The sequence below is a fragment of the Sus scrofa genome, chromosome 3 (genome assembly GCF_054392235.1).
Source record: "Sus scrofa isolate SSC_HxYL_T2T_F1_AM1 chromosome 3, Sscrofa_HxYL_maternal_Yorkshire_Landrace_v2.0, whole genome shotgun sequence".
NCBI lineage: Eukaryota > Metazoa > Chordata > Mammalia > Artiodactyla > Suidae > Sus > Sus scrofa.
The window spans coordinates 17,772,746-17,789,551 of NC_139385.1; the positions used below are offsets into that span (position 1 = coordinate 17,772,746).

The 16,806-nt window shown below is 50.8% G+C and overlaps 1 protein-coding gene across 3 annotated transcripts; it reads right to left on the reverse strand.

Annotated features, from left to right (window-relative positions):
- Window positions 1-1,994: 1,994 nt before the first annotated feature.
- On the reverse strand, window positions 1,995-13,202 carry ZNF771 (zinc finger protein 771). Of its 3 annotated transcripts, none has more exons than XM_005653018.4 (3): window positions 13,131-13,202; window positions 12,326-12,475; window positions 1,995-3,066 (listed from the first exon to the last, which is right to left on the reverse strand). In XM_005653018.4, exons 2-3 carry the CDS (start codon window positions 12,464-12,466, stop codon window positions 2,254-2,256), a joined length of 954 nt encoding a protein of 317 aa, XP_005653075.1. In that variant the 5' UTR covers window positions 12,467-12,475; window positions 13,131-13,202; the 3' UTR covers window positions 1,995-2,253. The 3 variants fall into 3 exon arrangements, with proteins under 3 accessions (XP_005653075.1, XP_003354583.1, XP_005653076.1); XM_003354535.5 differs by lacking the exon at window positions 13,131-13,202 and adding an exon at window positions 12,834-12,893; XM_005653019.4 differs by lacking the exon at window positions 13,131-13,202 and adding an exon at window positions 12,662-12,893.
- Between the last annotated feature and the right edge of the window lie 3,604 nt (window positions 13,203-16,806).

The window sequence follows — 16,806 nt, forward strand, 5'->3', positions numbered from 1 at the left end:
GCATTTATGTGTTTCCTGCGTAAAGAATGTTCCTCTAGATTTCCCAGACAAGACACTCTGGTTTTCTTTCTCCCTCTGGCTGTTTCTGGTTTGGTTTTTGTTTTTGTCTTTTTAGGGCCGCACCCATGGCACATGGAGGTTCCCAGGCTAGTGGTCTAATCGGAGCTGTAGCCGCTGGCCTACACCACAGCCACAGCCACACCAGATCCAAGCCGTGTCTTCGACCTACACCACAGCTTATGGCAACACTGGATCCTTAACCTGCTGAGCAAGGCCAGGGATCAAACCTGCAACCTCATGGTTCCTAGTCAGATTTGTTTCTGCTGCACCACGATGGGAACTCCATCCCTCTGGCTGTTCTCTAACAGACTCAAGTTCCCGCGCTTTCGTTTCTGTTTTTTGGTTTTTTTAGAGCCGCACCCTTGGCATATGGAAATTCCCAGGCTAGGGGTCCAATTGGAGCTGCAGCTGCCGGCCTACACCACAGCCATAGAGCAATGCCAGATCCAAGCCACGTCTGCAACCTACACCACAGCTCACGGCAACACTGGATCCTTCTTAACCCACAGAGTGAGACCAGGGATTGAACCCGAGTTCTCATGGATCCTAGTCAGTTTCATTACTGCTGCACCACCTCAGGAACTCCAAGTGCCCTTTTCTGGTTGTGGTACCTTGCCCTCTGGACCTGCTAACCCTAAGCTGTTACTTCCCATCACCTCCCTGACTCTCCACATGTACCTCACACTCAACATGCCCAGATTGGGGTGTAGCAATTGCTGCCACTTCAACTCCTGTCCTGCACCTCATCCTATGTCCCCACGTCAGTGACACTGCCTGCAGTCACCCAAACTAAGAGATGAAATCAGCCTCATCTCTCCTTTCCCTTATCCCCACATCCACTTTAACGCCTATGAATTCTAGCTCCTTGATAATATCCAGATCCATCTCTCCCCTCTAATCCCTTAAGGCTTCTATGTGGCCTTGGAACCTTTAACCTGGCTTGGAAGGTCCCTAATGCTCCCTCTCCTGCTAGCTTCCTTGCTTTTTGTCCCCCTACATTCCACCCCAGGGGACACCTGCAAGGTCTAACAAGTCCAGCATACTTCCCCAAACCAAATTCTCTCATGATATTAAGACTAGCCTGAGGAGTTCCCGTCATGGCTCAGGGGAAATGAATCTGACTAGTATTCCATGAGGTCACAGGTTCAATCCCTGGCCTCACGCAGTGGGTTAAGGATCAGGCCTTGCTGAGAGCTGTGGTGTAGGTCGCTGACACGGATTGGACCTGGCGTTGCTATGGCGGTGGTGTAGGCCAGCAACTGCAGCTCCAATTTGACCCCTAGCCTGGCAACCTCCACATGCAGCGGGCCCTAAAAAGACAAACAACAACAACAAAAGACCAGCTTAAATTAAATAGCACCTCTGAGAAGAGCTTCTCTAAACTCCCAGATCGTTAGTGAAAATCTTTTCTATCCAACAACTTGCCCATCACAGCGCCAATAACAGGAGGCTGCACCTGCCTGTATACTTGTCCCCACTCTGGCCCTGAGTCCTTATTTACTCATCTGCAGAAATGGAGATAAAAGTGTTACCTAACTTGGGGACGTTTTTGAGAACGAAAATGCGCGGAGGTCCCCGAGGTTCAGGCCGGCTCAGGAAAGCTCGGCAGAATGCAGTGCCCGTTGATCACAAACATGCTAAATTTATGGACCCTTCTAGATCTGAAGTTACGAGGACAAGAGGCCGAGTGTGGGGTGACTACACACACACACACACGTTCCTGGAACTCATTTCCGGAAATTTTGGAGCTTATAGCCCCACTTGGCTCCCTGGCAAGTCACCTAAGCCTGTTGAGAGCTTCAACTTTTCTCCTGGAACTCATTTCCGGAAATTTTGGAGCTTATAGCCCCACTTGGCTCCCTGGCAAGTCACCTAAGCCTGTTGAGAGCCTCAACTTTTCTCCTCTCCCCACGCACCGCATTCACAGGCACGGGTGGGTGAGGATACAATACTTTATTCACTAACAAGGGCCGAAGGGATGTAATGAGGGGGTGATGAGCACGTTTCCAGGGGCCCCGGGTAGGGGATACTCCCCATCTCCCAGTTCCAGGGCAGCCAGCCCTGCCCTTCCATCCGATCCCAGACCCGGGGAGCAGGGAGGAGTTGTCCAGGGTAACCCAGCCCCCTGGTCGGGGTCCCAGCGTGCCCCTCTCCAGCCGGACGTTCGTACCCCGCGGCGACAAGAACGGCGGCTCAGCTGCCCCCACAATCTGGGCAGCGCTCGGTGGCAGTGGCGGCTGTGGCGCCCGGAGGGAGCTTGAAGTCCCGGCCGCAGCCAGCACAGATATAAAGACGCCGCCGCATGTGCGCGCGTCGGTGGCGGATGAAGTGCGAGCTGAGGCGGAAGCGCCGGCCGCACTCGGAGCACGGGTAAGGCCGCTCCCCCGTGTGCGTGCGCGCATGCTCCGCCAGGTTAGAGCGGTGGCCGAAACGGCGGCCGCACACGGCGCAGCGGTGCGGCTTCTCGCCCGTGTGCACGCGCCGGTGCTTGGCCAGCGCCGAGCTCTGCGCGAAGCGCGTGCCGCAGTCGGCGCATGCGTACGGCCGCTCGCCCGTGTGCGTGCGTCGGTGGCGCGCCAGGCACGAACTGCCGCCGAAGGCGCGTCCGCAGTCCGGGCACGCGTACGGCTTCTCGCCCGTGTGCACGCGCAGGTGCTGGGCGTAGTTGGAGCTCTGCGCGAAGCGGCGACCGCAGTGAGCGCATGCGTACGGCTTCTCGCCCGTGTGGCGCCGCCGGTGCTGCCGCAGGTTCGAGGCGGCGGAGAAGCGCTTGTCGCACTCCGGGCACTCGTAGGGCCGCTCGCCCGTGTGCGTGCGGCCGTGTTTGGTCAGCGCCGACTTCTGCGAGAAGCGCCGGCCGCACTCGGTGCACGCGAAGGGCCGCTCGCCCGTGTGCGTGCGGGCGTGCTTGGCCAGCGTGGAGCGGCGCGCAAAGGCCCGGCCGCAGTCCGGGCACGCGTGTGGGCGCGCCGGGTCGGCAGACGGTGCTGGCGGCTCGCTCGGGACCTGCGGGGAGAGGGGGGACAGGTCAGCCCTGACCGAGAGGCCCAGGAGCCAGAGACCGGAGGCTCCGCAAACGGCAGTCTCTCCGTCCCCGGTTTGTACAGTAGGAAAAGCCACGGTGCCTGCCCCTTAGGACGGTTGTGCGCATTAAATGAGGTAATACATCAACGCACATATCACAATGCCTAGTGTCATTCTAGCTATTCTTTATTAATTCAGCCAGTATTCATTGAGCGCGTACAGTGTGCCAGAATCTGCTGCCAAGCACTGGAGATACAGCATTAATTTTTTTCTTTTCTTAATTCCTACTTTCCAGAAGAAAGGATAGGGAGTTCCCATTGTGGCTCAGCAGGTTGCGAACCTGACTAGCATCCATGAGGAACCAGGTTTGATCCCTGGCCTTGCTCAGTGGGTTAAGGATCCAGCCTTGCCTGTGGCAAGCTGCGCTGTAGGTCCAAAACGCAGCGTGGATCTGGTGGTGTTGTGGCGCAGACTGGCAGTCGCAGCTCCTATTGGACCCCTAGTCTGGGAACTAACATGCGGCAGGAGTACCCCTAAAAAGGAAAAGAAGAAGAAAGCATAAGGAGTGCTGGTATTGTGGGGGATGCTGCAAATTTAAATAGGGTTGTTAAGTTGCCTTACTGAAGTCACATAAGACCTAAAGGAGGTGAGAGAGCAGGTTACAGTGGAACAGCCAAGGCCTTGAGACAGTTTTCTTGTTCCGGGAATGCCAAGAAAAAGTGCCTCGTGCAGAAAGCATGAGGGGGAGAGGAATCTATGGATTTGTCCTGAAGGGGAAATCTTAACCTAGGACCTTGCGATGTGAGAGTGATGAGGAACCATTAGAGGAGATGTGAGATGGTTTTGAGCAAGAATGCGAACAGATCAGATTCATACTTTAAAAGGTTCCACAGATGAAGGAGGGGAGGGGGCAGTAACCCAGTGAGGAGGCTGCTGTACTGCAGCCAAGAGACGTCAGGGGTTCCAGCCCAGGTGACAGAGGTGCAAAGTGAAGGTGTGAGAAGCGCTCTGCTTATTTTCTTGCAGTTTGAGACAACAATTTCCATAACAGATCAGATATGATGGAAAGAGAGGAGTCAAAAATGACTCCAGTGATTTTAAGCTTAGCAACTGTGGGGGTGGAACTGCTCTTCCAGAGATGAGGATGGTGGGGGGAGCTAGTTGGTACCAGCGATCTGTTTCTGATTTTATCTGCAGTTCTCCTTAACACATCTGGAGAGAGGCCCGGGCTGGAGATGTTCATTGGGAAGATACCCATCTACAGATGGTTTCTAAAGCCTTGAGACTGGATGAGATCACCCGAGAAATAGGCAGAGAGAACTGGGAGCAGCAGAGTGAGGAGGGGCCAGCAAAGGAGACTGAGCAGAAGCTGCCAGTGAAGTAGGAAACCCAGGAGAGGGCGTTCCCATTGTGGCGCAGTGGAAATGAATCCGACTAAGAACCATGAGGTTGCGGGTTCGATCCTGGCCTCGCTCAGTTGTCGTGAGCTGTGGTGTAGGTCACAGACCCGGCTCGGATCCCGTGTTGCTGTGGCTGTGGTGTAGACCCGGCAGCTGTAGCTCCAATTTGACCCCTAGCCTGGGAACTTCCATATGCCACAGGTGCAGCCCTAAAAAGCAAAAAAAAAAAGAAAGAAGAAAGAAATCCAGGAGAGCATCGTGTCTTAGAAGCCAGGCCAGGGACAGGTCTAGGCTCTTTAATAAACTTTTCAGGGGAGTTCCCATTGTGGCTCAGCAGTAACGAACTCAACTAGTATCCGTGAATATGTGGGTTCAATCCCTGGCCTCGCTCAGTGGGTTAAGGATCTTGCGTTGCTGTGGCTTTGACGTAGGCTGGCAGCTACCTTCTGATTCGACCCCCTAGCCTGGGAACTTCCTATGCTGAGGGCGTGGCCCTAAAAAAATAATAATAATAGACTTTTCTGAAGTTTCTGTCGTGGCTCAGTAGTAACGAACCTGACTAGTATCCATGAGGACTTGGGTTCCATCCCTGCCTTCACTCATTGAGTTAAGGATCCGGCGTTGCCATACAGCTGTGGCATATGTCGCACACTCAGCTTGGGTCTCCTGTTGCTGTGGCTGCGGTGTAGACAGGCAGCTGTGGCTCCGATTGGACCCCTAGCCTGGGCACCTCCGTATGCCACTGGTTTGGCCCTAAAAGCCATAAATAAATAAATAGGCTTCAGAGTAAGCACCTATCACTTTTCAAGCCTCAAAAAAAGGCAGCAAGTGTAAAACCCAGCTACTATTCCGAGGCTTCACATGAAAAAATTTGCAAATAAGCCAGTGTCATGAGGTCTGGGCCTCTAGAGATAAAATCAGAAAGAAATGCTTTGTAAGAGGCAGATGAAGGGAGAACAGTTTGTCCTAACAGTAGAGTGAGGAGGCACATGGAGGGCGCACTGGTTCCTTCTAAGGAAAGAGAAGGCTCATCCTAGCAAGCGTGGTGTTGAGGCTCCTCTGTGGGCCAAGCAAGTACGTATATAAATTCATGACCAAATGAAGAACTGGACGCATATTAAGGACAAGACACTGTTTACTTTTTTCTCCCCATAGTCCTTCTCCATTGAGTAATTATCACTTTTTTTGGCCTTGCCCACAGCATGTAGAAGTTCCCAGGCTAGAAGTTCCCGTCTTGGCTCAGCAGTTAATGAATACGACTAACATTCTTAAGGACGCAAGTTCGATCCCTGGCCTTGTTCAGTGGGTTGAGGATCTGGTGTTGATGTGAGCTGCAGTGTAGGTCGCAGATGGGGCTCGGATCCTGCGCTGCTGTGGCTATGGTGTAGGTCGGCAGCTGCAGCTCTGATTGGACGCCTAGCCTGGGAGCCTCCATATGCCAGGAGTGTGGCCCTAAAAAGCAAAAAAAAAAAAGAAGTTCCTAGGCTAGGGATCCAACCCAAACCATAGCAGTGACAATGCCGGCCCTTAACCTGCTCTGCCACAAGAGAACTCCACTATTCTTTTATAGTTGATGAAACAGATTAAATAAGAAAGGGTAAGTAACAATTAGGAAGTAGTAAGGCCTTTTCTTTCTGAAGTTTCAAGGAGGGGCACCTTCAAGATCCTTTGTCCAAAAGACAGTAGCTTTTTTGCCAACCAACTCAGAAATTTTGGAAAACAAGGCAGTTTGGGAAATTAGTGACCAGCCAGGGAACTCTGGTTTAAAAAGCTTATATAATGATGATAGTGATAACAGCTTCACCGTGTAAAGACGTGACAGTGCTGTGTTAGGTACGTTCTTGGATTAGATCTTCCTTGAGTCAGGTGTTCCATTGTGGAGATTGAGAACACTGAGCTCAGAGAGATGGCGTTCCCAGAGCCAGTGGGAGTCAGGGCTGAATTTAGAGGTCTCACCCTTAACCATAGGCTACACTGCTTCCCTGCACTCACAGTGCCAAGACATGAAGAGGCTGGATGCCAAGTGCCTGGCACTCTCCAAGAGGGATTCAAGGTTAAAATACAACTTGATACTTTACATCAAGAAACTCCCCACAGCAGATTTAGCACGGGCTGAGTTCAAGGTCACATTTTCTAGTCTCACCCGGGTTTCGACATCTGTGGGGTTTATTTTATTATGGAAGCCATCCTGGAGAGAATTTTTTTCTGATTATATCTTTCTGGCCTGTTTGTCTTTGGCACCCTTCTGGGTTTTTTGTTTTTGTTTTTGTTTTGTTTTTTGTCATTTTAGGCCGCACCTGCAGCATATGGAGGTTCCCAGGCTAGGGGTCAAATCAGAGCTACAGCCACAGCAATGCGGGATCTGAGCTATGTCTTCGACCTACACCACAGCTCACAGCAACGCTTGATCCTTAACCCACTGAGCGAGGCCAGGGATCAAACCCAAGTTCTCATGGATGCTAGTCATGTTCACTAACCACTGAGCCACACGGGAACTCCTGACACCCTTCTTTAAGATGACTTTGACCAGACTGAGGACTTTTCTTATGTTGGTTCAGTAGCTTGGGAAAAAGAAATTCCTCACACAAATACTCTTGGTGTCTCCAGCTCCGGGAGGAGGGGCCTTGGGTGTCCCAGGAAGAATCATGGGGAGAGGGGCTGAGTCTAGCTCATTAAGACCCCAGGTAAGTCCCTCCCTCCCCCTGCCTCAGTGAACCAAGGAAGGCAAGGTAGACTACTCGGGATGCAAATTTCCCAACCTGAGGTATGCACATCACAGAATGCAAGAGGATTCTAAGTGTTATGGAGTCTAACTCTTATCTTATTATAATCATTATGTATTTATTTTCAGATATTAGAAAAACAGATCACATGAAACCCACAATTTCATCAATAGTATCTTCCAGATGAAGGTAAATTTATTTAACAGAACAATGTGACTCTATCTGAAAAGAGCATTAAATAAATGAGCACAATAGGTGAGCAAGATACATGTTACTGAAGCTTGGCAAATACCAGATTTACACGTTGTAAAGCCTTCAACTGTTAGGTTTAAAAATTGGAATAGGAGTTCCTGTCGTGGCGCAGCAGAAACAAATCCGACTACGAACCATGAGGTTGTGGGTTCGATCCCTGGCCTCGCTCAGTGGGTTAAGGATCCGGCATTGCTGTGAGCTGTGGTGTAGGTTACAGACATGGCTCGGATCTGGGGTTGCTGTGGCTGCAGTGTAGGCTAGGAGCTGTATCTCCGATTCAACCCCTAGCCTGGGATTCAACCCCAAACCTTTTTAGGGTGGGGCCCTAAAATGGAAAAATAAAATAAAATAAAAATTAGTACCATAACAAGAAGGTACTGGGGGATACAATGTAGTATAATAATATGATAATCCAGGTGTTTAAAGTTAATGATTTTGTCTTCCTGCTTAAAATTTCCTCCTGTTTTTTTTGGCTGCCCGGTGGTGGCAGTCTTAAATTAAAAAAGGTGGGGGGCAAACATCCCGGTTTCCTCCTCAGCCATTATTATTATTATTTTTGGCTGCTCCCATGGCATGTGAAAGTTCTGGGGTCAGAGATTAAACCCAAGCCACAGCTGCAACCCAGGCCACCACAGTAACAACACTGCATCCTTAACCCGTTGCATCACCAGGGAACTTGTTTTAAACTCTTGTTTTTAAATCTATGTTCTTGTTCCTTAATTCTTGTTCTTTAATTCTGTGTTCTAATTGAATTCTATGTTGTTGTTTTAAATTCTCGCAACCCTTTGGGTTAGGTATCATGAGCTCCGTTTTTATTTTTTCGTTTTGTTGTCTAGGGCCACTCCCAGGTTCGGCTTCGAATTGAAGCTGCAGCTGCCAGCCTACACCACAGCCGCAGCAAGGTGGGATCTGAGCCTTGCCTGCGACTTACACCCCAAGTCATGGCAACACCAGATCCCCGACCCCACTAGGTGAGGGCAGGGATTGAACCTGCATCCTCATGGATACTAGTCGGATTCGTTTCTGTGATGCCACAACAGGAACTCCCAGCTCCATTTGAAAATAAGGATATAAGCCTGCAAAGTAAGTAACTGCCAACACCCTTCAGCTAATCCATCGGCAGAGCCGGGGTTTGCACTGGAAATCTGTCATTGTCCAAAACACCTCTTCGGTCAGCCATGATGCACATCAGTCTCACAAGTTTGAGGCCACCGACACAGCTTGCCTCCCTCCCCAGGCCTCTTACAGCTGTCAGACTCGCCCGTCTTTTGGGCACAAGGTATAAAGTATCATCCGTGCCCTCTCACTCACTGCTGCGGAAAGTGTGGTCCACAGACCAGCAGCATCAGCATCACCAGGAACCTGTTAGAAATGCAGATTCTCCGGTCCTAACCCCAGACCTACTGAATCAAATTCTTCACTTTAACGATCCCCAGGTGATACGTATGCATGTTAAAAATGAAGAAACCTGATCTAGGAGACAGCTAGTCCTGGAAAAGGAGGTGGGAACGATCAAAGAGGGTTTTTACAGGTTGAAAGCCCACGTGGGCAAAGTCTTGGAGGGAAGAAGGGTCAGGGGGTTGAAGCTAGGGCATGGGATGGGTGCTGAGTGCCTGGAGAGGAAGCCAAGACATGAGGTCGGACAGGGAGGAGCTTTGAGTGCCAGGTGTACGAGCTGCAGGAAACAGAAAACCACTCACCGATTCAATTTTAAGCAGGGACAGACAGGACTAGATGCACATAGAGCCCGGCTGAGAAATCTATCCATTAAAGATGGGATTTTGATAGACAGAGAGAGAATACACTGACCCCTGGGTGCAGCATGATGAAGGCCTATTCTGGACAATGACTGAGCCACAGGACTGGGTGAGAGCAAAGAGTCACAGAAGGTGGACTCTAGAAGGAGCTTCAGAGACCAACCACTATTTCATAGAAACCAAGACTCAGGGAGACCACACACACCGCAAGGGCATGAGCTGTCTTGCGGGCACAGTGCTAAATCTTCATGTGTAACGTGTGTAAGCTCATGTCCACCCTCCTCCAGCAAATCTAGTCACCACGTGATGCTTAGACTGGATTTCAAGGATCTTACTTTCATTATCTCATTTTACAGATGAGAAAGCCCTGGAGGCAAAGCTGGTAACCAATGCTTTCAACTGCTTTTAAACTTTAGATTCTAGCCCTACAGACTTTTCAGGACGGGCCATGCCCAGCCCCGCCCTTCCCATCCTTAGCTGCAGCCAGTCCAACAGTCCAATCAGTGTTCCCAAATAGCCCCTTTGTTCCTTTTTTTTTTTTTTTTTGCTTTCTAGGGCTGCACCGAGGCATATGGAGGTTCCCAGGCCAGGGGTCGAATCAGAGCTATAGCTGCCGGCCTACACCACAGCCACAGCAACACCAGATCCGAGCCGTGTCTGCATCCTACACAACTCACGGCTACGCTGGATCTTTAACCCACTGAGCGAGGCCAGGGATCGAACCCAAAACCTTATGGTTCCCTGTCGGATTCGTTTCCACTACGCCCCAACGGGAACTCCCCTTTTTCCATCTTCTCTCCACTGCTGCTCCTACGTTAGGACTGGCAGCCATCCTCACCTGGCCAGGTCTCCCCACAGCAGCCAGTGATTCTTCTGAATAGAAAATCTGATCATGTCTCTCCTCTGATTCGAGGCGTCTGATGACACCAAATCCGAATACCAATACCGTAACGCAGTACGTCCACCTTCCTATGCTGGCTTTCCGCTCCCTTTATTCTCTGGCCCCGCCTACTTCTCTGACTTTATCTTCTCAGAGCGTTTGCTTTGGCTGTTTCCGCACCGTGGAATGCCCTTCCTCCTCCTCCATTTGCCAAATTCCCCCTAAGTTTTCGAGGCCCATGTCAAAGCCATTTCCATGAAGCCTTCTTCACCGCCTTGAATTATTATTATTATTATTATTCTTTTATTATCATTATTATTTTTAGGGCCGCACCCACGGCATATGGAGGTTCCCAGGCTAAGGGCCCAATCGGAGCTGTAGCTGCCAGCCTCCACCACAGCCACAGCAACGCCAGGTCTGAGCTGCATCTCAGACCTGCACCACAGCTCCCGGCAATACCCGATCCTTAACCCACTAATCGAGGCCAGGGATCGAGCATGAAACCGTATGTTTCCTAGTTGGATTCGTTTGCGCTGAGCCACGACGGGAACTCCGCCTTTGAGTTATTTGCCCTCACTCGTCTGTCGAGGCCTCCGTGTTGGTTTCCCCATTCACTCCCAGCCCCAGGATTCAGCCCAAAAGGCCTTGATAAAAAAAACTGAGTTGAAAAATCTCCAGGGGGATGACCTAGCCCAAGGTCCTGACCTTGAGGGAGACCAATGAATAAGAGCAGCAAATACTATTACTATGGTGTTTACTATCTGCCAGACACAGCTCTAACTCTTTCCATAGATTAACTCATTCAGTCCTCCCAACTTCAAGAAGTTGGTGCTGTTCTGATTTTCTTTCTACCAATGAGGAGACTGAGGCATGAAGAAGTTAAACTTGCCCAAGGCCACACAGCTTGTAAGAGATGGAGTTGGTAGTGCACCCGATGCTCTGAGTTCTTAACGTACAGGTCAGAGGTGGAGATTAGGGGATCCACAAGGGCCAGAAGAGGCAGGCTGAGCTAGGATGATGGGCCAAGGAGGCCTGAGAAAAACGGAACTAGAACTAAATAGTTATTTTGACTGGAAGAGGCCAAACAGCAGCCAGCACCCCCCCACTCCCCACCCAAGGACCCACCTCACCCACTAGGGGGCAGCAGAACTTTCTTTTCCTAGCTGGCTCCTGTGCAGGAAGAAGTCAGAGGGAGCTGGGGGGGGCCCCAAAAACCTGGTCCAGGAGGAGCCCTCCAGCTGGTTCAGGGCTGCTCTGGCTGGGGGTGGGAGTCCTGTAGGATTCTGGGAAGCAGATATCTACCCAGTGACAGGGTCTCAAATGGATAAATCTAACTCATATTTCAACCTCCTTAAAATTCCTCTCTAAACCTTCAACATCCTCGGGATAAAACCCAAATGCTCTCCCTGGCTTGCCAACCACTCCACTCTCATCCGCGTCATAGCATAACTGAACCGCTTGCCCCCTCACCTCTCCTAGCGCCCAGTTACTCCTCTGTGCCATTGGAGGGGCCTTTTTTTTTTTTCTTCTTTTTGGCCGCACCCGAGGCACATGGGAGTTTTTGGGCTGGGGATTGAACCCGTGCCACAGCAGCAACTGGAGCCGCTGCAGTGGCCATGGCTTAACCCTCTGCACCACGAGGGAACTCGGGAAGGGCCATTCCTTCTGCCTGGAGTAGTCAAGGCCTCCAACCCTCAGATCCTCACTGGTCTCAAATAAGCCATCCCTTCACTAACTTTGAAACCTGGGCCTCAGTTTCCTTACCTGTAAAATGGAACAAATACCACTTAGAACAGTGTCTGGCCCAGAGTGAATGTGACCCAGTGTCAGCTGTTAACTGTTGCTGTTGCCTAAGCTGACTCCCCACCAACCCTAAGTCTGCATTACGTTCCCATCTCTAGGCTTCTACACCACTGGTGCCGGCACCCAACGCACGGGACTGTAGCTGTGTGGTTACCTGTCAGTCTAACCCTGCTAGACATCAAGCTCCATGAGGAACCGAGGAGAATATTTACTCTGCTAGTACCCGGCACGGCACCTGGCACAGTAGGCAAAACATCAGTATGGTGGCAGCATGGGTAGTGGGACAGAAGGTTGGGTGGCCAACCCTGAGATTCTAGGTCTGAGAGTCAGGGGAAAACACGGACAGGATCCTTGGCTTCTGTCTAAGGGAGGCTAGACCTGCACCAGGTTTAGGGGCAGTGGGACCCCTGGGTGTGTCACACGTACCTCCTTGTTGTCCAGGGGGATCTTGAGTTTCACCACTTCATACTTCTCTTCACCCTCATCCTCCTCACCCTTCACCAGCAGCACCATCTCCTCTTGCATTTCTTCCTCCTCCTCCTCCTCTGTCTGCTGTTCGCCGGGCATCTTGGGGTCCTGGGGCAGAGAGCTGGGTCAGAAGCTCAGGACCCGCCCCCCACCATGGTCCTGGCCCACGACCAGGCGGTGCAGCCGTGACTTCTCTTGCCTTGCCCAGATCTCTGGGTCTGACCCTCTTCCCTCTATCCCAGCCTGGCCCTAGGCCCCAGCCCTGCCCCAGACCAGCTCAAAAGACACTCGTACACCCTACTCATCCTGGCATTCAAGGCCCTGAACAGTTCGAATCTCCAGCCCCAGAGGGTCTCCACCCTCCCCGCGCTGAGTCACTCCCCGGAGCCAGGGTCGGCAGCCCGGCGCTCTAGGGCACGGGCGGAGGCGGGATGGGGGCGGAGACCCTGAGGGGGTGCGCACTCACCAGCCGCAGATTCGGGCGCTCGCGCTGCCCCAGGCCAGGGCGCCGGGCGGTTGGGCACTCAGCGAGGCCGCGAGTCAGGGGGCGTGGTTGGGGCGGGGCCTCGATGACGACAGGTCATTGGTCGGGATGCCTGACCCCGCCCCGAGGGGAGGGGCCAGAGGACCCAGGCATCTGGCCCAAACTGCCCCGGGAGGATGGAGAGCTCAGACCCGGTGCCTTCTGCTGTCCTCTGATGCCTAGGGACCCCGAGGCGCTCCACTTGCCGTTCAAGGTCCTCACAGTCCGGTTGTAACCTACCTTCAAGGCTCGTCTCCTATGGCCGGCTCCGAGGTCTCAGCTGCGGCCAAGCGCGTCTGCTCCGCCCGAAATAGGCCACGTGCGCTCCCGCCCCTGCCTGGGCCTCTCGCTGGCGCCCCGCCTGGAGGGCGGACCCTGTTGCCTCCTCACCTCTTCCCTTCCCTCTTGCCTCTTTTTCCCATCTTTTCTCCTTTCCCAGCGGCGTCTTACTTGTCTCTGGGGTGTCTTGCTTCTTGAATGCATACTTAGCAAACCAACAGCCACCCAGGCTACCGCTGCCATTTATTGTGTGGCGTGCCTCTTATGCGCCATCGTTCAGCTAAGCCTTTTACATACCAGGTCTCCATCCGCACAAAGGTGGGTCCATTTCACAGATGAGCTAGTTGAAGTTCAGGAAGGTAAGCTGATTTGTCCAAGTTACAAAGTGAGGGTTGTCATAGCATCCCTGACAACCCAGTAGCTTAGATGGAAAATTATAGTACACGGACCAGGTCCAGTCCACAGCATTTTTTTTTCTTTTTTTAATGGGCGCACCAATGGCATATAGAAGTTTCTGGGCCAGGGATCGAACCCGCGTGCCTCCATAGCAACCCAAGCTGCTGCAGTCAGAGCCACAGCGGGAACTCCCACAGCAGTATCTTGTTTGGCCCTCAAGTTTAAAAGTTAGCTTTAGGAGTTCCCTGGTGGCCTAGCAGGCTAAGGATCTGACATTGGAATTCCTGCCTGTGGCCATCAGGATCAGTGGCATCTCAGCAGCACCAGGATGCAGGTTCAATTCCCCAGCCGGGCACGGTGGGTTAAAGCATAGACCGGGGAACTCCATATGCTGTGGGGCGGCCAAAAAAAAAAAAAGGACCTGCCCGTTGTCACTGATGCACTGATGTGGCATGAGTTCTGTCCCTGGCCCAGGAATTTCCACATGCCACAGGTGCAGCACAAAAAAAGTAGTAAGAGAGAACTTTTACACATTTTAATTTTCAACATTTAAAAATTGAGATATTTCATATAAACATCTGTATTTTCCTACTTCTCTTGAAAAAGATAGCTGAGTCTCCTATTTTATGACTGAGGCAGTGAAGATTCAGAAATGATGAAAAAAAAGAGAACATCCAGTAAGTGCTTACAATCCCTAGTTGTCTCTTTACAACGACCTTGTGGGGACCTTCTTTTGACAGATGAGGGAACTGAAAGATGAGCGAGCTTAAGTAGTTTCCTCAAAGGCACATAGCTGGTAAGTAGAAAATTCCATAGCTCCAAATTATCTTTCAGAAATGAGGTTACATGAGGAAGCTGTAGCACAGCCAGGACTCAAGACATCCTCAGTCTGCAGTCCAGGGCATAACTCGGATGTTGGGATTACAAATGGTCAACCTTTTGCTCCTCCTCAGAGCTGGCAAAAGGGAGTAAATGAGTGTGATACCCACACTCAGGATCCCCAATGCTATTTTGATTGTGTTCATTCTCTCATCAAATATTTATTGAGCCCTACTATGTGCCTGGCACCATTCTAGATATTGGAGATGCAGTAGGAAACAAAAGAGACAAAAATCTTGGCTGCTATGGCACTTCTCAGGGTGTTAAAAAGTGTCAACAAGTAAATAAACCAGATAATTTCAGATAATGACAGGTGTAGGAAAGAAATAGGGCCAATAAGGAGTATTGCAATGATGCAATAGGGAGTAGCTATGGTTGGGGGCTTCTTTAATGTGGGTAGGGAAGGCATCTCTTAGGAAATAATTTATGAGATGAAACTTGAATGATGACAAAGTGTAGCCACTTGAGGAGTTCCTGTCATGGCTCAGCGGTTAACGAATCTGACTAGCATCCATGAGGACACAAGTTTGATCCCTGGCTTTGTTCAATGGGTTAAGGATCTGGTGTTGCTGTGAGCTACGGTGTAGGTCGCAGACATGTCTCGGATCCTGCATTGCTGTGCTTGTGGTGTAGGCTGGCAACTACAGCTCGGATTCAACCCCTAGGCCTGGGAACCTCCATGTGCTGAGGGTGTGGCCCTAAAAAGCAAAAAAAAAAAAAAGCATTAGCCACTTGAAAATCTGGAGGAATGTTCTAGACAGAGCTACAGAGACTAAGCTGAGATTAAACTTGGCATATTTGAGGAACAGAAAGAAGGCTTATGTGACTGGAGCCAAGTGAATCAGTGATGGGAAAAGCAGTGTGAGATCTGGGGGAGAGGCAGGCAGGGGGCCAGATGATGGCTGGAACCCTAGAAAAGGCAAAGTGTTGTCCCCTGATGCAGAGAATCAGTGAGGAGACTCAGCTGGGAGCAGGAAAGTTCCTACTGGGAGGTCTTCCTACTGTGGGAGGACTTTAGGACAGATGCTGGCAAAAGGAGAAACATGTACAAGTATCCAGAATCAGAGCTAGTTCTTGTTCTTGAGAATCTCACAGTCTAGTAAAAAAGATTGTGACTAAAAAGCATAGAGTCAGAGTTCGCATTGTGGCACAGCAGAAGCAAATCCAACTGGTAACCATGAGGTTGCAGTTTTGATCCCTGGCCTTTCCTCAGTGGGTTCAGGATCCTGTGTTGCTGTGGCTGTAGCTCTGATTTGACCCCTAGTCTGGAAACCTTTTTTGCGGCCCTAAAAAGCAAAAAAAATAAAAATAAAAAGTATAGGGTCCCCTGGTGGCCCAGTGGGTTCAAGGATCCAGTGTTGTGGCTGCAGTGGCTTGGATTCGATCCGAGGCCTGGCCCAGTGGGTTAAAGGATCTGGCGTTGCCACAGCTGCAGCATAGGTCACAGCTGTGGCTTGGATTCAAATCTTGGCCCATCAACTATTGAAGAAAAAAAAAACCAAACACGAGAAGGAAATAGTAGGTCTTTGACTGGAGAATAGTGGGGTGGGTGAAAAACTCCCTTGATTAAAGTGGGAATTGGGTGTAGGCCTCACTGAAGGGATGAATGTAAAAGACCTCCAAGGATGAGTGGGAGTTTGCCAGATGAACAAAACATAGCATCTTCTGGGATTGTAAACTCTTGTGAAGGGCACATCATGTTCCAGGGACACCATCACCAGAGTATTTAGTGAGGCCTGTTGTGTGCCAGGCCCCTTTTAGGACTAGGAGGTCATAAAATGAATTTGGAAAAGTTTTTTGTTTGCTTTGTTTTTGTTTTGTCTTTTGTCCTTTTTAGGGCTGTACCTGTGGCATATGGAGGTTCCCAGGCTAGGGGTCTAATCGGAGCTGTAGTCACCGGCCTCCACCAGAGCCACAGCAACACGGGATCCAAGCCTCGTCTGCAACCTACACCACAGCTCATGGTCGCGCCGGATCCTTAACCCACTGAGTGAGGCCAGGGATCAAACCCGAAACCTCGTGGTTCCTAGTCGGATTCGTTAATCACTGAGCCACAACAGGAACTCCCCAAATCAGTCTTTACATCTTAAAGCCATTGCCACTTCTTTGGAGAGGCATTGGATTATGTAAAATTCTCTCCTGCACACATGCTTCCTGCATAGTCTTTACCATACTTGAAAACATTTGTTCGCCCTTATCTTCTACGTAGAAACTGAGGGCAAAAACTTTTGTCTTATTCATTCTTCTAGTTCTCCCACTACCCAGCACACAGTTGGTAATGCTGTTGAGTGACTCTTTATCTTTTTTTTTTTTTTTTTGTCTTTTCTAGGGCCACACCTGCGGCACATGGAGGTTCCCAGGC